This window comes from Pseudomassariella vexata (assembly GCF_002105095.1).
Source record: "Pseudomassariella vexata strain CBS 129021 chromosome Unknown BCR38scaffold_30, whole genome shotgun sequence".
In the NCBI taxonomy this organism is placed as follows: domain Eukaryota; kingdom Fungi; phylum Ascomycota; class Sordariomycetes; order Amphisphaeriales; family Pseudomassariaceae; genus Pseudomassariella; species Pseudomassariella vexata.
This window is the reverse complement of record NW_024467985.1, coordinates 25,476-43,947: the sequence shown is the minus strand read 5'-3', so window position 1 is coordinate 43,947 and position 18,472 is coordinate 25,476. Positions and strand designations below refer to the sequence as shown.

The 18,472-nt window shown below is 49.5% G+C and overlaps 7 protein-coding genes and 1 non-coding gene across 8 annotated transcripts; 7 read left to right on the top strand and 1 right to left on the bottom strand.

Annotated features, from left to right (window-relative positions):
* Positions 1-726: 726 nt before the first annotated feature.
* Positions 727-1,466, top strand: BCR38DRAFT_310813 (uncharacterized protein; the record flags this gene model as incomplete). The annotated part of the gene is made up of 2 exons (XM_040854655.1): positions 727-997; positions 1,069-1,466. Coding segments are annotated over 2 exons (669 nt in total), but the record flags the coding sequence as incomplete, so codon positions are not given.
* A 191-nt stretch (positions 1,467-1,657) lies between these two features.
* On the top strand, positions 1,658-2,034 carry BCR38DRAFT_145043 (uncharacterized protein). The gene has a single exon (XM_040853657.1). It carries the CDS (start codon positions 1,763-1,765, stop codon positions 1,997-1,999), a length of 237 nt encoding a protein of 78 aa, XP_040709394.1. The 5' UTR covers positions 1,658-1,762; the 3' UTR covers positions 2,000-2,034.
* On the top strand, positions 1,772-2,749 carry BCR38DRAFT_145061 (uncharacterized protein). The gene is made up of 2 exons (XM_040853658.1): positions 1,772-2,034; positions 2,095-2,749. The coding sequence occupies exon 2, from the start codon at positions 2,176-2,178 to the stop codon at positions 2,689-2,691; it is 516 nt and encodes a 171-aa protein (XP_040709393.1). The 5' UTR covers positions 1,772-2,034; positions 2,095-2,175; the 3' UTR covers positions 2,692-2,749.
* A 325-nt stretch (positions 2,750-3,074) lies between these two features.
* On the top strand, positions 3,075-3,177 carry BCR38DRAFT_t380. The gene has a single exon. It is a non-coding gene; the product is annotated as a tRNA-Thr (tRNA).
* A 1,662-nt stretch (positions 3,178-4,839) lies between these two features.
* Positions 4,840-6,533, bottom strand: BCR38DRAFT_145028 (uncharacterized protein). The gene is made up of 3 exons (XM_040853656.1): positions 6,022-6,533; positions 5,796-5,964; positions 4,840-5,741 (listed from the first exon to the last, which is right to left on the bottom strand). The coding sequence occupies exons 1-3, from the start codon at positions 6,269-6,271 to the stop codon at positions 4,979-4,981; spliced, it is 1,182 nt and encodes a 393-aa protein (XP_040709392.1). The 5' UTR covers positions 6,272-6,533; the 3' UTR covers positions 4,840-4,978.
* A 1,362-nt stretch (positions 6,534-7,895) lies between these two features.
* Positions 7,896-8,938, top strand: BCR38DRAFT_357346 (uncharacterized protein; the record flags this gene model as incomplete). The annotated part of the gene is made up of 2 exons (XM_040857099.1): positions 7,896-8,133; positions 8,226-8,938. The coding sequence occupies 2 exons, from the start codon at positions 7,896-7,898 to the stop codon at positions 8,936-8,938; spliced, it is 951 nt and encodes a 316-aa protein (XP_040709391.1).
* Positions 8,939-9,197: 259 nt separating this feature from the next.
* BCR38DRAFT_145020 (uncharacterized protein) lies at positions 9,198-9,980 on the top strand. The gene has a single exon (XM_040853655.1). It carries the CDS (start codon positions 9,457-9,459, stop codon positions 9,904-9,906), a length of 450 nt encoding a protein of 149 aa, XP_040709390.1. The 5' UTR covers positions 9,198-9,456; the 3' UTR covers positions 9,907-9,980.
* Positions 9,981-16,529: 6,549 nt separating this feature from the next.
* BCR38DRAFT_452973 (uncharacterized protein) lies at positions 16,530-17,056 on the top strand. The gene has a single exon (XM_040861557.1). It carries the CDS (start codon positions 16,742-16,744, stop codon positions 16,988-16,990), a length of 249 nt encoding a protein of 82 aa, XP_040709389.1. The 5' UTR covers positions 16,530-16,741; the 3' UTR covers positions 16,991-17,056.
* The last annotated feature ends 1,416 nt before the right edge of the window (positions 17,057-18,472 follow it).

Sequence of the window (18,472 nt, the reverse complement as noted above, 5' to 3'; positions counted from 1 at the left end):
TGGACGAGGAGTTGATGCCGAAACTTATGCACGCCGTTTATCATTTAATATGAATCTGTGTATAGAACTGCCAGCTCTAATATCTTCGGCCCTCGTCAAATACCAGCCTCAACCCGTCTGTCTCCAAGGGGATGCATGCATTATTGATTGCGCATGTCTTAAAGTGGGTATTCTCGCAAGCACTTTCTTCTGAGCGCCCATTTCGTTGCACAGCCGCCTCTAGGCAGGCAAGCATCATATATATAGGGCTTATAAGTGGTGAGAGATCCAAACGGCACGTTGCACTGCATAATGTGAGGTATGATTCGGGACTGGGGTCGTAAGAAAATCAATCTTGAAGTATTTCGGCCCCCAAGAGGTTCTTGGCGCCAGCAAAATTAAATATCATCACATTTCCTCCCCCTCCTGTGATTCCCTGTTCTATCTTTCTTCGATTCCGTTTTCATACCACCACATCGGCGCAAGTAGGTGAACAGAATGATCTTTCAAGAACTGTGAGCTCTTTCCGCGGCCACAAGAGATCGAGTCAGCCCGCTCATATTCTACCCGAGGGGCCACAAGCTAACTTTCCCCACATCCCCCACAATGGCGCCAGCGGGCTCCATGATTTCTCTCGAGTCGCTTCTCCTCGAACCTGGTTCAGCACCAAATCAACGTCGCGCAACGCGTTGGCATGCTTCAGCCCAGTCGTTAAATGCAACCCCCCAAGTTGTGTCCGACCAGTTGAAACAGACGTGGAAAGAAGTCTGGCATGATTTACGATCGGGCCGATGGGGGCGCGTTGGTCTCTGGCTTCTGTTCTTCTGCTGGGTGATATTTATTCTTCTAGTGATCTATTCTCTTGGTTCATATGATTCATCAAGTAGTTTTAGTGACTATACTTCACGATCAGCATATCAGCCAGACGGGAATTTCAGTCCGTTCATTGGCAATTTCAAAATTTGGGACTCTTCGGGTTTCTTCGAGATCACTTTGAGATTGGCGCGCGTTGACTTCAGTGCGGCAAAGGTCATCGACATATCTTGGGATATTTTAAGGCCCCTAAGATTCAACTCAGACGCTACGGAGTTTTTCAACTGACACTCATGGATTGGCAGCTTGTTGGCCGATTCGGCCAAACTATCCTGGCTTACGTGTCATGGCGAACGTTTGCCGACTACATTTCCACCTCGATGGCTCATAGCCCCATAACCTACAGGACATTCTGGATCGTCTTCATCCAGAATGAGCCTGGCCTGACGTCCATTTTCCGTTTGATGCGGGATTCTATAAAGTACCGTCGACTCGAATTGGTCGTGGCGATGCTCTTCATGGTCGCGACCATGGTCTTTCTCCTTGCTTGGCCGACACTGGCGAGCGCAATGACTGGGTACACCACCGCAAATGAGGCTTACATCAAGAGTCTGGATGACGAAAACACTATCAAATTCTCGTATTTGAAGCCCCTGTCTTACGTTATCCACGACGGTGACGGAGTCGGCTTCAGCAAAGATTACCCAGTCCCCTTCGAGGGCTTTAGTTACTGTGGGTTCTCTCAACAATTCGTTGATCATTTCTAACAAGCTCAGCTGACAGGGATATCATGATACCAAAATTCACTGGCGAATCCGACGGTGACTTGAATTCCTTGTATTCCTCGCATGATAATTGCAAATCTTATTCCAATCTGCTGTCTAGTTGTTGGCTACAGAGAAATTTGTCTAACTGTAAATCATGAAGAATCACCATGGTTGACCACTGAGGGAAACATTTTACAGTACTGATGGGCCTAGATGTCAAAGAATACGGGTTCTACGGTCTCAACACACAATATTCTTTCTTCGGCTTTGGCGACGGATTTCTTCTGAGAAGAACGCTTAACATATCCGCCTTTTGGCTGCCAAAGTATCTAACCGGAAATAACTGGACTGACCCCAGATATAACACTCAACCGTTCAATAATCCTCATAATATGGCGTACACTGTGCAAAATAAGACATACCTCTCAGCTACATCCTAGGCAAAGGCAACGGTAGATGCCAGCCGATTCCGGAGGTAGGCGCTCCGTATACAATGTTCTTGCTTTATCATAGTACTAACATTCGTCGTCCATAGCAATATGAGTGGGGCTTCTCATGCATACAACTCTTCATCACGTTATGTCTATTGTTAATCTGGACGATTGGGATATACATCATGTGGTTGCGAGCCCGCATGCAGCTACCACTCCAGGGACAACCCGAAGTTCCCAGGGGCTGGAAATGCGTCTTGACCCTGGCCAAGTCAATAGATACGGAGTTTACAAAGATCGACATCAACCCGTATACACTCAAGGACAAAGAGCTCAGGAAGATAATTCGTCGAGAACTCCACGGTGGAGAGGTTTCCTTTGACGCCCCTCTTACGAATATCAACGTAAGCTTCCGCCGGGTTTTCTGGAATTGGCTGAAGGGAGATATATGGTTGTACACGGTGCTGGCCATTACAGGTGGGGTTTTCTTCACTGCCTTTTTAACCTCCGATGTCAAAGTCAAGGTTTTCCTGGCTACTCTATATTCCACAACATTTATAGGTGTAATCCTCGCACTCTTTGTTGGAACGTCCAAGAGGAGTAAATGGGCTATGACGCTGTTTTTCCCAATATCAGGGGTATTTCTTTTTCTGATCATCGAACTTCCAATTATTATGGGGCGGAAGGGAGAGGACGTATAGTACTGAAGGCGTTGGAGATGGCTTTCTCAACACGGCGGTGTCAAAGCGAGAGTACATAAAAGCAGCGTTACTAAGACTGAGGATAGATAGTGCATCTATTTTTGCGAGACTGTTTCCATCGATACGCTGTGACGGCTCACACAAAAGAGTCAGCGCCATATGCTACTCTCAAGGGTTCGTCAGTTGGCGTCCCATGCCAATGCATGCAATCACTTCGAGTGCCTCAAGCCAATCATTGCCACTGGTCTCACGGAGAAGAGTTCGTTTTCTGCCACACTGAAACCATCCAATCAATCCAGGTTCACTGTATCGTTGGTCCCTCATGATCCTCTGACTCCCCTATTTTCTTCAACTTCTCCATTGCGCTTCAAATAATAACATCAGTCGGCTGGTGTAGTTGGTCACTTCGCTGGTAGATAAGTCCCGATTTGAGCCTCGCCCACTTGGGTCGGTGACGAGTCGCGGGTTCGAATCCCGCAGCTGACACACAAGGGGGTTTAGTCAACCCTTACGGCGCGCTGCCCACCTTGTTGACTTCGCCTACCTAGCGATAATAGGGAGATTGGTGCAGTTTAGGATTACGAGCATCCTAGCCAGTCGACCGTCAAGCACTACGTCGGCGGAATATAACTCGACAGCCGGTCCAGAATTCGAATCGTTAATCCGACCCCTTATCGGACCTCGCCTATCCGATAACGCTCATCGGCGAACCCGTCCCCTCACGATAGAAGGCGCGCAGCACGCCCTCTCGCCGCGATTCTTGCGAGCGTCTAGACCACGTTACGGTCTATCCACTTGAGCGTATGGTTGAGATGTATACGCTCGACGAGAACCCCAATTAGCAGATACTACGACTTGTCGCGACAAAAAATAGTCGAGCATCTTCTGCACATCAGCAGCATCCCACCCCTGAGGACGAATTTAAGTGCCACATTACCACGCTTATCGGTAGTTCAGGCAGGGGTTGTAGCACAGACTTAGGGAGGGACAGGAGGTTTAGTAGTCGTTTGGCTACAAGTTTACCTGTATAACCGCCCGACGCGGCTTAAGGGCCCGCTATATCATCTATAGCCCCTTAAGGGAGTACTTGTAGAGGTACCGAGGGTTAACACCTACGGCGTATTTAATATTTTTTTTAATAACATCAATTCTCCTCGCTTCACCGCAATTCTAGCCCCTTTCGCGTCTCTCGTTCGATTCTCCTCGACTCTGCTGTCCTGTTTATGATAAGAACTATGGATCTGTTCGAACATCACGCGCGACTAAACACTCAAGCTGCAGTTTCATCAGCATGACTTCCTGCGCAGCGCCTCTAGAGGAGTTTAACACACGGCACTTCGGTCTCTGGAGAAACGATCAATCGTTCAAACGCCCAAGCCAAAAGCCAATATTAGCCTGCCTCCGGCATTCGTTTCACAGAACTACCGAAAGCGAGATTTTCATCACGGCGACCAGAACGTGTCCCCATGTCTGCCTCTTTATGGGAAGAAACGCTGCTCGAGATACAGACCGACGAATCTGAAGCCAAGTCAAGGGTGCGGTAGCTGAAAGCTGTGAAGGATATGCTGAACTGCAGGGTGTGACAGGGATAAAATGGAATCAAAGTCCTTGGGATTATAAAAAGACGCGAGGCACATGCCGTTGGGTTGATATCTCCTCACACCATCTAAAACTACTACGCAACCTTTGGACATCTGGTACATTCACCATCAGCTATCTGTATGGATTGAGGCATACAACATTATATAAGCAGCAATGCCATGTTCTGTTTCACCATTACCGCGCTCTTATTCTCGATATTTGCTCTCTTTCTATTTCGTGGAATATCCGCTGCCACGTCTCTTGCTTGTAGGTAGCGGATATTTTCCCTGTCCTGTTTACTAGGTCTATTGCTTTTGGAGCTCGGCCTTTCCTGCCGAAATGTGCCGCTGCTTACTTATACTGTGTCCTAGTTTGTATCACGGTTAGAAGTTTCCCCACTTCATTGACCACATACATAGGCCGTATGAAATGTGATGTAGATATGGGTGGATACATCAATATAAGTACAATTTGTAATGGACAACACAAGAACCATAGCGACTGCAATTTGCTACCTTGAACAGGGTCATCACTGGCACCTGCGGTCTAGGGTTTATACTTCACCTAGTGTCTGCACTTGATGGAATCTATTTCTAATTAACCGTTCTAGCATCTAACAGCAAAAGGTCAAGCCATCTTCATTTTTCTGTTGCACTGATCTTCACCAGTAGTGTATACAAACTGTGAACACAGCTTCCCCAACCCCCTATGCTAACTCCGCCGCATTACCATGCGTGCCAACCGGATTATCTGACGACATCTCTACCACTGTCTCCCTAGGAGGCGGGCTGCCCGACCCTCCATACAAGTCCTTAACCCCAGCATGTGTACTTCCCATCTGCTGAGGCTGCATCATGCCCTGCTGACTGTACTGCTCCTGGTCGGACTGCTGGTTGTAAGCAGCCATGCCACCGACGGTGTTCATGTATGGTGCCGGCGAGCCACTCGGGCTGGGATAGCCGCTCATGGGACTCAAGGGTCCATTGTTCTGAGGGTTCGGGTGGGCGGTAAAGACGCTATACCGAGGGTCGGTGAAGGTTGGCGCTCCGGGTGGAGGCCCGGGATCACCTTGCTGCATCTGCATATGTGGTGTGTTGGATGATTTCTTCTTACGGATGAGGAAAAAGGCTAGGAGAACGAGGAGGCCAAGTACGGCTACGCCACCAACGATACCGCCGACTATGGTGCCGATGGAGGCACCACGTGAAGAGTCCGAGGTTTGAGGATTCGAAGTTGGAATTAAGGCGGCTGAGCCTGAGCTCGTGGCTGTTTCACTAGGTATTGTCGTATCGTCATCATCGTCGCTGGTGGAAGTGGAGGCGCTTGTGATTGATGGTTTTTCGGCTTGCAGGAAGTAGCCTCCGGAAAATGTAGACTGGTCGCAGTTATACTGCGTGAAGACGTCTCCTGGGGACGCAGTTGTGGACCAAAGGTACGTCAGGCAATAGGGGTACGATGTCTCGAAGGTGCTAATCAATGTCAGTCGAAAACGAGGACCTGTGTCTGCTAAGTTGTCGATTTACCAGCAGAGAGTGTTGGGCCCAACAGAGGCCGAGCAAGCTGGTGCTGTGGCATCAAGACACGACGTATAGTAGTTCGTTGAGGAGCTACAAGTAGCACCCTGGCAGCATCCACGGTAGTCGCCAGAGTTGGTACAAGTGTAGTCGGCCCCGCATGTCAATGGATACCAGGCTGTGATTCAATGTTAAAATTCGATGAAGCGTACACAGGGACGTAGGGAACACTGACTGCCAGTCCCTGAGATATAACCACATGTATCCGTTCCCACATCCCGGGCAAACAACAAGTCGGGATCTGTTCGGGCCCGGCGTAGTTGAGGTGCTGCCGTCACAGCAGGGGAAGACGGCGCAAGCGCTTGGCCAAATCGCTCAGCAGGCGAGGTTTGACGTGGAAAAAGGTCCAACTTGGCCGCCCTCACCTGAATCATGAAGCCCGCAAGGGGAAACAACGAAGAAGATATAAACTTCGTCGGCACCATGATCGTTGATCAGTTCAAGAAGAAACAACGAACAGGTTCACTCTCCAGACCCAACCTAATCCTCTAAACTCGGTGCCAGTGGAGAAAAAGAAGAATCGGAGGACAATTTGAGACGTCATGGCACGCGCCGACGGGGTAGACGACATTTATCAAGGACAGGGGCAAATTGGCGGCGCCGGTAAACGGCTGGCCAGAGGCTCGGGCATATGGTGCTTTGCCCAGGACATTGAGCTGGCTCTGAAGTCATGCCGCTTCAGGTATGGCCTAGCATTTTGGGGGAATTAGTTTCTGTCCGGGTGTACGCTTGTCCATGATGGCGTATTCGGCATGGAATTAGCATCAAAGCAACATGGCAGGATTCAGGGCGAAGCTGAGCTCAGTTTGCGACAAAGTACGCCCCTTTTGTGACATGTCTGTCGACGAAATGAACATATCATCGCCATCGCCAGTGTGCAACGGAGGTACATGTTGATATAGGATCAATCAGTGCTTCAGTAGTGAAAATATGAAGCCCGCGAGCGGGAATGAGTGGCAGTTATGGACAGGACTTAGGCTTCGACGGACACCTGAACTCGAACGACGTCGTAGATCACCATTGGCTTGGTGGCTTTGGGAAGGGCTTGAGCTGCCGAATGGGAGTTCAGAGAATCGTTAAAAATGGCCGAACTCAAGGGCACGAGGCAGAGCTGACCAAGGTATTGGAACATTGAAGCGCAGCAGTAGTCCATTCAGGAAAAGCTGAACGTCAGCCTGGAGGCATATATGCCGAGTACCATAACCTCAGCCCTCAAAGGTGTCATGTTCAGAGCATACATTGAGTTACTATGTATGTTTGTAGAGACATGTTGAAATCGGGAGGCAAGGAAGCATCGTTAACCTTGTCAAGGTGCAGCTTCCCGAAAGCGTTCGCGGGTAGCGCGCGTCTAGCGCCTCTGGTAGTGACCAGACGAGCACAACACTGCAAACAATGCTAATCAGCATTTCAGCGACTGAAATCAATATCAGATGAGCTTTGCGAAACATCCATCGACATCTTCATTCGATATTGACACTTCCCCGCAATCTCAATCCGACCTCAAGTCGCCGTGTAGTGTGCCTGTACCTGTATAAGCGCTCCAAACAGTGGCCTATGCCCGAAGAAGCACCAAAGCCGAAAGAGGACGGAGTACCTCTTGTACCTCTCTCGCTGCCCTGTTATCCAATTCGTTCTGCTCGGAATCCCCACAGCGCCGGGCTCCGTGGCGGTACTGGCAGGGCTCCCGATTCGCCGCGCAGCATCATGAACCCGCCAACTCCGACACAGCTAACTTCATTCCACAACCGCGTCCAAAGCCCCTCGAACCGGAGTACCACCCCGATACCGAACCTCCAACCACAACACCCGCCGCCTGCACCTCCCATCAACGGCGATACCCTAGATCGATCCAGCCAAGCAGCATTTCTTGCTGCACGAGCTCACCAGTCGGCCGAAACCCAAGCCGCCTTGGACGCCTTCGCCGATTTTAGCGTAATTCGAGGTCGCGGCACCAATACACCTGCTGGCCGCCCATCACCCCAACCCCCGATCTTCTCTCTATTCACGCAGGGCGCCCAGATGAATGGCATCAACGGCTCTGGCGCTGCCATGCAGGGCGGCGGGGCGGGCGCAAACGCTGGAATGGCGGTTGGGCCGACGCCCGCGGGTCACCAGGCGGAGCTGAACATAATCTACGGCATGGTGGAGGAGCTGTCGAGACAGTTGGCAGAGAACAGACGTGTCACGGAGGATATTGTCAGTGGTTTGGGCAGAGTACGGAATCGAGCTCGGGAAAGAGGCTTAGGCAACGATGACGTGCTCGGTGAGGCAGCCGACGAGATACATGGTGAGTCTGACGCCCGCTGCTTCGTTTACTACATGTGCACTCTGTCATTGCCACCCCGGTGTGCAAGCTCTATACTAACCTACCATTTGCAGCACAAGAGCCGAATCTCGACGCCCTCCTGTCCATCCTCAGCGAATCACTCGACCGCGCAAAGCACAGCCGTGATGCCAACTTTGCCCTCCTGACTTCGTACGCACGCGTGCTGTCTGCCTTGCTGTCACAGTTCCACATCTATAAACAAAAACACATCGCCGACGTCTCGGCATGGCACCGCTCGTATCGCGCCCAGCTAGCCGAGGCTCGCGCCGAAAACTCCCAGCTACGTGAGCAGATCTGGGAGATGCAAGACCACGCCGGCCGCGCCAACGCACTGCTGCGTGAGTTCAGGAAGAAGTACAACGAGGACGAGGCGCGGAACGAGAAACGAATCAACGACAGAGCCAAGAAACAAGAAATCAGATTCTGGAAGCGCATGGCCATGCCCGATGTGGGTGATGGCGAGGAGAGCGTCTGGAGCGATGATGACGATCTCGTTGATCCTATCGAGAAGGAGAGGCTGAAAGAGGTGGAGCGCAAGGTGGCCGAACAGGCGCTGGCGGGCGTGGGAAGCACCAGCAGTCGAGAAGACGGTGATGGAAGCGGGAGTGATAGCGACAACGAGGGTCATGTTCAGGAGATGGCCATGATGGGAGGTGTGCCGATGGTAAGGGGTGGTAGCAGTAGTTCGAGCGCAATGGCAGTGGCCGTGCCCACACCTCCGCCGCGGCCTGCGAGTACGGGCAGTACGGGCGGGCAGATGGGGTAACTTTCTCGGTGGGCTTGATGTACTCTTGGCTTGTCACGAAAAGCTGCCTCAGGGCAGTGCTGATGTACGGATATGGGATTGTTGGAGTTGCGGCAGGGCTCCATGGCTGGATGTTTGCGATCTAAAACGAATCAATGAATACCCCAATGACCACTAGCATCCGATTCCACCTTCCGTCTGCTAGGACAAAAAAGTCTGCCCACGATCTCTCTTCCAAACCCCGAGTCAATCATCAATCCCACCTCTGTCGTGAACTCGCTGTTATTGGGGTATTTTCAAGCGGCAGTGGGATGGTTTACTCGAGAGTCAGTACCTTGTCCATCTAATCAGGCGGGAACTAGATTAACTGGGGGTGGGCAAACATTGTATCTCCTACCTGCATTGCAGGCGGCAGCCTCAGGCGGCCCTGTATGTTCGACTCATGCAGGCTATGGTTCTCGAAAACACCAAGCACAGAACACCGTCTCTTCATATCATAGCAAGGCTACAGCCACAACATTGGAACAGCGTTGTTCTCTATGTCGGCCCCAGTTCACTCAGCGCTGAAGCATCTCAGGTATCCCCGTGAAGAGCGCACGCTACGGATCGATGCGGTGTGTATCAATCAGGCATCGGATACAGAGCATTCCTTTCAACTTGCTACGAGGAAACGCATTTACCCACGAAATTGGAGGACTCTAATGTGGCTTAGAGAGGACACTCTGGGGGCGACCTTAACTGCGGTGTATCTTACGATGCCTCGGCTTCTACAGCTTACAACAACACGAATTGCAACTGAGGAAAGGGCAGCATACTTGGAGAATACTTCAAAAGCCCATACAAGTCTGAAGATGAACACGGCAGCATGGGTCATGTTCACTGTCTACCTGAAGTCTTTAGGGGACTTATCTCGACGCCGATACTATGAGCGTCTGTGGATAACACAAGAGGCTGTTCTAGCACCCCAAATCGTATTCTGTGTTCAATAGTCGACCGTCAGCTGGGTGAAGCTTTTCACAGCGGCAAAGAAAGCCTGGATCATCGCCTGTCAGCTAACCGGTCCTAGTCACTGACGATTGAGTCTTGGAGCAACTATGAAGACTTTCTTCGCCATCTGGATACCAAGTCACCGGTTATCAACTCAGCAATGGTCCTCTCGACTCCGCTAACAAGAAGTATGATGCATGATTGGGTATGGGTATACGCATTGCTAGGCATTTATCTAATATAATCACTGGATCTGGTCCCCGATTATACGAGACAATTTCATATCTACACGCATAGGCCGTGACTTTGTGTCTCTCTGAGGTTAATCTTGAGCGCCTCGAATCCCATTGCAGTAGATGACGGACCCCGTACTTCACAGCTCGTATCACCACATTCTGCTTTAGTGGGTCTACTCGTCTTTTGGAGGGGTGGTTCGATAGTAGGTCTAGTTGCGATTGTAGGGACGGAACGTAGTTTTACTAGGAGGGGTTAAGGCGACGCGATCACAGGAGAAATGACCCTCTTGGGTTCCTGACTTCCGCCGCTTGAACAAAAAGTCCTCAGAATACGAATAATATAAAGAGAGAGTAACACTTGGAGGAGCTCAATATCCGGCCGTAGAATGTCACCTTAGCGACGGCGATTGGAATAAACTGGCAATACGAGCTTACCTGACATACTGAGATTCCCGTTATCCAAAGCCGCAGTCGCCACGCTCTCTCCAGGATCTCCTACATATAATCACTTGTGTCACCGATGCTTCCAGTTTCTTTGCAAATGGCAGGCTAGCCATTGTGTGCTTCGCCAACTTAGGAGTATCCTCAAGATTAGGAAACTTTCCTCTGCCGAAGGTGTCATCACGGAGTACTTCCTCAAGTTCAGCCTAGTATTCAAGATACCATGGACACAACGGACAACCTCCATACGCCGTTCAACAACCGAGGCTGACATGTTGTATTTATGGAAAAGCATCGGACGGACCCTTATTTACAGATAAGATGCAATCCACTCTCACCTGGACCTGGAAGTGATCCATCGTAGGGAACAAACGCTTAGTGGCCTGGGTGCCCTCCATTTCGAGAAATGGCGATTTTCTGTGCATGGCACCTGGGGCTCCCTGGCTCTTCGTCATGCGAAAAATAGCGGATGGTACCTATGCAATGTTTGGAGATGTAAGTATTCAATAGTGGCAAGGTGAGAACATGACTGGTATGAACAAACTCTGCCCATTACTGATCCTCACAAGGAAGACTCCAATATGGTTTGGAATGAGGGGTTTTCCGTTCAAGAAAGACTGCAGTCAGGATCCTTAAGTAAAACAACACATAATCCGCACATCATCACTCAGGAGTCCTTTACCCTCTGCTCGAACAGCCAAAATATTGCCGAGACTACATCTCAGTACAGATAAACCCAGTTCCAATCCCAATCCCAATCCACACTTGCTGTGATCTAGGGGTTCGAAGTATAGGAAATGATGAACAATATGTATTCACGACCCGATGAAGTGTAAGCATAACTTCATAACCTTGATCTCAGTTGAAACATCCGAAGGTGTCATTAGCGTTGAGGCTTAGTCCCAGATCCTACAGAAATTCCGCATAAATGGATTGATACACTGTTGACACGTCTCGATTAACATCCCACCCAGCCCCGGAATGGAAAAGATAAAGCTACCACGATACATTCTGGACCTTACTAGGAAGGATGCTTGTCCTCGGTGTTAAGACTATCCTTGATCTTCGTTGCTGTCCTGCAGCTCAGGTATATCTGGGAGACCAACCTGCTTGACAAATCGTTGAAACTTCGATTTCGGCAGGGATTTCGTCAATTCATCTGCTGCCATCCCTTTTATATTGATATCTTTAGCCTTAAAGACGTTACTTTGAACATCTTATCTAATCCAATCGAAGTGCCATGCATACCAACGTGGTGCAGCCTAGTCTTAAGAGGTGGAATCACCCAACATATGTGACTTCGAGCCAAATCGTGCATTGGTCATTAAAATCTTCTGATTGATCCACAACGAACCTCTAAGTGCTCCAGAGCCATTTGTTCATTGCCAATGCCTGGGTGCATAATGTTTATTTGGTGGATATCCGACCTACGGATCGACCGCTTGAGCTACCCACATCCAGATCAAAGTTACAAACGCAGTAACACAGCCTCCGACCTACCAAGCTACTGACCAGTCTCTGTAGAGAAGCCAGCCACGGATAATCGACAGGAAACAGAAATTGAAGGAGACAAGAGGAAAAGTTCAGAGAGGGTTGAAGAGCCAGCCTTCCTGGATCAATAAACCGGTGAATGGCACTTCGCTTAGTTCGGGAACGTGCCACTGGTTTAATAGGTTCAATAACTTCCTGCGCGACCTATGTTAGCATTGATCGAATAGTGAGAGCGGAAATTTGGTCTACCAGTGTGATATCGATACCTCATCGAGTTGATTGTTCAATCTGGAGAGTTCCGGCTCTTTGAAGCAGAGCGGCAGCAAGGCTCGTCGGTTAAGCTGCAAGAGCTCTCTTTGTGCTTTATTTTTAACCTCATAGGAACATTTGTACAACCATTCGTCCTCGTTAGCGATTTCACAGGCTGTAAGACAGTTGTCGTGATGATCCCACGAGCCAGTAGCGACATCATGGTGGCACTCGCATTCGTGATTCGGATTGTCATTCTTCCTCATTATCTCCTCCAAGCGGGTTTTCTTCTCATTCAGATCTTCGACTCTGCAGAAACCGATGAAAGATTGAATAGTTCTGCGACCCGCAATAGATAACTTGTGTGTAATTAGCGTGGTACCACCGAGTCTTGTCCAGCGAAAGGGCCTTACCTCGACGAATCGGACGTCCTTCACTCCATACCACGGAAGCCAGTGTTTCTAACGCCTTCTGCGTTCATACCAAGTCTTTCGAATTCGTCTCCAATGATAGATCTCATCTGCTGAATGTCGGACGTGGACTGGAATGATCTTACACTCCTCCACTTTTCCCCAACAAAGAAGGATTGTCGATTGATCAGAGCCCGAGGAAGGGAAAAGCTCTGCGAGATGCTCCTGCAACTCCTCCTTTCTCTTAGCGTTCTCGATCGCACAGCAATTTCCAGCAAACACTCGGTCGTCACTATTCACGCTGGTGGTTCTCGTCTCCTGCGTATTGCCCAGAGCCTCCGGTGGTTGAGCGGCGACTGGACGGCGTCTGTGGAAGCTGTTGCGGTCTTGGTCACCCACTAAAGCAGATAGAGTGGGTTGAGGCCAGGAAAGGGTTCTGCTCTCCGCCAAAGGCAAAGTCAGCCTATGTGATATTCTTGGCCTAACCAGTTGTCTCGAGAGAGAAGTAGGAAACCTCGTCAATCTGAACCAATCCAAATTTTGCATCATCGTGAGCTCGGTGCCCGCTTGACGTTCAAGATCGCCTCCATTTGAAGTTGACCGCACTCTCGCAGATTTCGGTGCGGTAATAGTGTCCATTAAGTGGGTGGGAACGTTCTTTTGGAGCATGCGCCGGCGGTTCCAGAGCGAGGGGCGTTTAATTGTGAAAGGCATAAGACTATCTACTTAACTCGCATAAAAGTCGAGTTGGAGATGCCGCTGGCGTGGCAAACGGATATAACAGCTGACGGAAGTGTCTGCAAGTTAGCCATGTGCACAGCCACAGTTGTCATCTTAAGATAAGGGACTGCTCGAACCTTGGAGACGACGGAGTTCTATAAGAGGGAATTAAGAAATATTATTATTATTATTATTAAATACGCCGTAGGCTCGAAGCCCCCTGTACCTCTGCTAGTACTCCCGTATGTCAAACCGTGCCCTAATGGCTGGACTAAATACATACGCTGCGTCGTCGGTTCGCCCTATTGGCGACTGCGTTGCGTTCACTACCATACTACGTTGGTTCTCAACCTACCAACAAAGTCCCCCCTGAGAAGATCGATGCTATCTGGGCCTTGATGCTGTCCGACCCGTCCCTAGCAGCCACCTTACAATAGTCCCACTAACTACTGGTTCTCCTGTTGCCGTCCAAATTAAGAAATAACATACTTCTATTTAGCACGTAGAACCAGGAATTTAAGAGGCCCATTTATTTAAGCCTTATTATTACTTGTGTCGGCTGGTGTAGTTGGTCACTTCGCTGGTAGATAAGTCCCGATTTCAGCCTCGCCCACTTGGGTCGGTGACGAGTCGCGGGTTCGAATCCTGCAGCTGACACACAAGGGGGTTTAGTCAACCCTTATGGCGCGCTGCCCACCTTGTTGACTTCGCCTACCTAGCGATAATAGGGAGATTGGTGCAGTTTAGGATTACGAGCATCCTAGCCAGTCGACCGTCAAGCACTACGTCGGCGGAATATAACTCGACAGCCGGTCCAGAATTCGAATCGTTAATCCGGCCCCTTATCGGACCTCGCCTATCCGATAACGCTCGTCGGCGAACCCGTCCCCTCACGATAGAAGGCGCGCAGCACGCCCTCTCGCCGCGATTCTTGCGAGCGTCTAGACCACGTTACGGTCTATCCACTTGAGCGTATGGTTGAGATGTATACGCTCGACGAGAACCCCAATTAGCAGATACTACGACTTGTCGCGACAAAAAAAATAGTCGAGCATCTTCTGCACATCAGCAGCATCCCACCCCTGAGGACGAATTTAAGTGCCACATTACCACACTTATCGGTAGTTCAGGCAGGGGTTGTAGCACAGACTTAGGGAGGGACAGGAGGTTTAGTAGTCGTTTGGCTACAAGTTTACCTGTATAACCGCCCGACGCGGCTTAAGGGCCCGCTATATCATCTATAGCCCCTTAAGGGAGTACTTGTAGAGGTACCGAGGGTTAACACCTACGGCGTATTTAATATTATTTATTACTTGTTATTTACTATCCGCTATAACGTATTTGCAGAGTGATGCGAGTGCATATGGGGTGTGAATTGTTGTATTGGGAAAGGATGGCCAGGTCAGCTATTCTGGCCTGGCAGAGCTCTTTTATAGCTCTAATCTATCTTATCTATAGCTATAGGGTAACCCCCCACGGGGTCACGCATCACAGAGCGAGCGACGCACCACCTACCTAACCCACTACCTTCTACGTTAAACATCGCTTTTATCAACTATGAAGAGATTGTATATCAGCGTAGCTCCATATGCGTGTCTTAGTGTTGCTCCGGCCGTTTCATATGTAGAAATTTCGAGATCCTCTGGTTGCCACTGCCTGACGTGGTTCACCACGTCCTAATGGTGAAGCCCTTCTGGTAGGGGGTCATTGACACAGCTTATCACGGCGCAGAATGCTCCGCGTATGTCGAGCACATTTGGGGCGTCTCTGCGGAACTTGAAGTGAGCCCGCGAAGTGCTCGCGGCAAACTGCGATGGCAAAAGCCTCGGCGTAGGACCTTCAGGTTACCAGTCTGGAATTTAAGAGGATATATTTTGATGGTATTGGAAACGTATCTGGATAGCAAGACAGCCGGATAATGTTAGTGTCAAGGTTGTGAAAGAGAGAGACATCTTGTTCGCCAGTAGTTGGGCAAAGTATTGAAAAAAGAGCTTGTTAGGCTTGTCATGGAAATTAGCAGAGAAACAATTACTATATTTAGGCATGAACCCTACCATTGAGAAATATCACGAAGAAAATCGCATTGATAATTCTGCAAAAGGACTGTGCTATCAGTGATTGACCTAGCCTCTGACCATTTTCTGGGGCACTGTGCGATGGTTGCAGGTTAGGAAGAATGTAGCAGTAGGGCCGCAATATATAGTTGGAACCAACATGCATGAACGACAGATTTTGTTTCGCCAATATCCTGGGTGGCTTGGGAGCCAATGCAACAACACGACCGACCCACCCCGTTCAACATTGTATGATATGATTTTGAGAGCAATTTTAAGCAATTTTAAGCAAGTTGAAATCGTCTTGTTTTTTTTAAAAAAAATATGCACCTTTCGCCTCACTATATTCACTACTTGAAACACGAGTTCCGCTCCTTCCGGCATCGAGTGGGAGTATTGATTGCCAACCAAATACTATCCTGCAAACATGTGGGATATCTTCCGAAGCAAGACAAGTGCTCCGCTCCACTCCTTCGCTGACAACGCCACCAATCGCGGCATAGTCTCTGATCTGATGCTCAGGTTTGACCATGTCCTTGGCCCCGAGAAAGTCCGCCAGTCCTTGTATTGGATTGTGGGCAAATGGTCTTGCATTGAAGATGTCATGATTTCTGGAGAGTCCTGAAAGAAGTGAACAGCGGCCATAAGGGCCTTATATAGACAGGAATGAACGAGGTCTGTTCCACAGGCAGGACTTGTGTGGTTCGAGGGGTGGTGTTCATATTGGCCCATAACGTACGGTACGTGGCCATATGTCCTTCCAAGACTGGCAGTCTTGGTGTAGTAGCCTTGAAGATCCAACAGCCTAGTAAAAATGATAAGTCAGGACGGCTGGCGCAAGCTCAGAGAAGGCTTCGCCTCAATGTAGAGAATCCGTATCTATCTACAATATGATGACTGAACATGCTAAAGGAAAACTGGAAGTTCGAATACTGTATACCCTCGCATTTCACAAAGGCCCGTCCAGCCGTGACCTTTCGGACATATTCCACATCCCCTTACATCGCAGGTGGCCCTTCCGACCCCCTAACTCCTAAGCACCCCAGACGGTCCAAATGAACTTTCAGATTACCTATACACGGACCGCGCACAGCTAAGCTTGCATATTGTCTCTTTTACCGACAAAACAGTGGTATCCATCACGTGGCCGTATACGCTCGTCGACGCCATGGCGCCAGGGCTTTTACTGAGGCTTGGTCCTTATCGCTCCAGGGGCGCCATGATCAGATTCCTGAGATGCGTGGGGTGGAAACTGATCCGCTTGAGACGTGGAGGCGGAGGCAAACTGAGACGTATAAGCTTGCTGGGTTACTAATAACGGGGTGGCGGATGCTGTTGTTTGGGTTGCGGTGTGCGTTCAAATTGATATGCTGGGGTGTGGAGTACCGTGTGGTGTGTATTCCGGGCTCCTTCATCGAGAACTTGTGCCTCAAAGTCATGGATCAAGTTGAAAATGAGCGTAACCTGACCAGGTACAAAACCTGAGGTTTTGGCAAGAGTTCAGCAGGTGCTTAAAACATGTCGCGCCCCAGTGTTCAACATATGTTGAACTTGTGCGACAGCGGCAGGGAAACTTTTTAATTGATGTGAACTTTGTCAGCGCCGAAAAAGGTGAAAATGACGGCATATCTTCGGTCAATAGATTAATATATGTGAAGCATGTGGGAAATTGTGGTCTTAGGAGGTAGGCAGGCGTTGTAGTAGTTTCAGGGCCAGTTGGGATTGGTCCTTTACGCACCTTTATAGTACCACTACAGCCCCTAGTACTTGCATCCCGACACTACATATGTTAAACATCAAAGCGCGTTATTGTTTTATTAAATATAAACTAGAACGAAACCACATAATGAAAAGAGCTCACTCAAGTTCAACATATATTGGAACATCGAATCGCGATATGTTTCAAGTACTTGCTGAACTTTTGTCAAGACCTTGGGTCATATTTCCGGTTGAGAAAAACCTCGTTGATAATAAGGAATGTGTATCCCCTCTGTTGCTAAGTAAGGGCGATGTCCTCTGCGCCTGGTGGGTAGCCTCTCACATTTGCCTAGGTACTCCAATCCAACTGTGGCTATTATAAGTGCAAGCCTTGAGATAACCTCACCAACCTCCCCATCCCCTTCCGCTGGGTTGGCCCCCACAGCTATAGTGACCATGATTTAACCCACGTCACCAACCAAGTCTCCAAATTGGTATGGCTTGGCAACCCGAATCCGGAGATTCGGTGGGTGGTGGTTGTTCATCCACGCCAACCCTGGCCAACCAGGTTGACTTGGTGAGGTTGCCTCAAGGCTTGCATAAGTGCCATGGAATTGCGTTCCAGGTTAGTGGACGAACTGTTTACACGCGGGTAAACTCTATGTGACGATGCCGCGGAGTTCATCCTACCCGTGCGACTCTAGAAACCGGTCAAACATCTAGCATCTGCTGTGTGCCGCTCCATCATCGAGCTCAGCATGAGACCGCAAATTGAATCATACACTGCTATCCTCTGGGACTTACTTGCGAAAGCGGGCCGGCCTCCTCTTTGTGAGGACGCGACGATGCGGTTTCCATTCGAGCAATCATTTCCGGTTTCCATTCGAACAATCATTTCCTGCGCTGTACATTTACGGTCTGTTAAACCACCCATGTAAAACCCGGCGAGCTTCCTGTCCGGGGGAACAGCTTTGCTTGTTCTATTCTGCTCCTGGCCGGATGCCGTACAAGAGCCACGTGCGAGGAATTACTCATGTAGTCTACATTAGCTTTGTGGCCACATAAGTATGCAACCTCCACTTCCTGAGGTTGGACCATTTAAGGACTAGCTGGCATGCTTCACTCTGACCTGATCCCTGCAGTACACCACAAACTTGGCTACACGAACGGGAATGTCGCTTCCCGTCTGCAATCCAACTGGCGTGATGTCGTGAACATGATAGGGACGGTCCAGCACCCGGGCGGAATAAATCATTCCTTCATATCTTA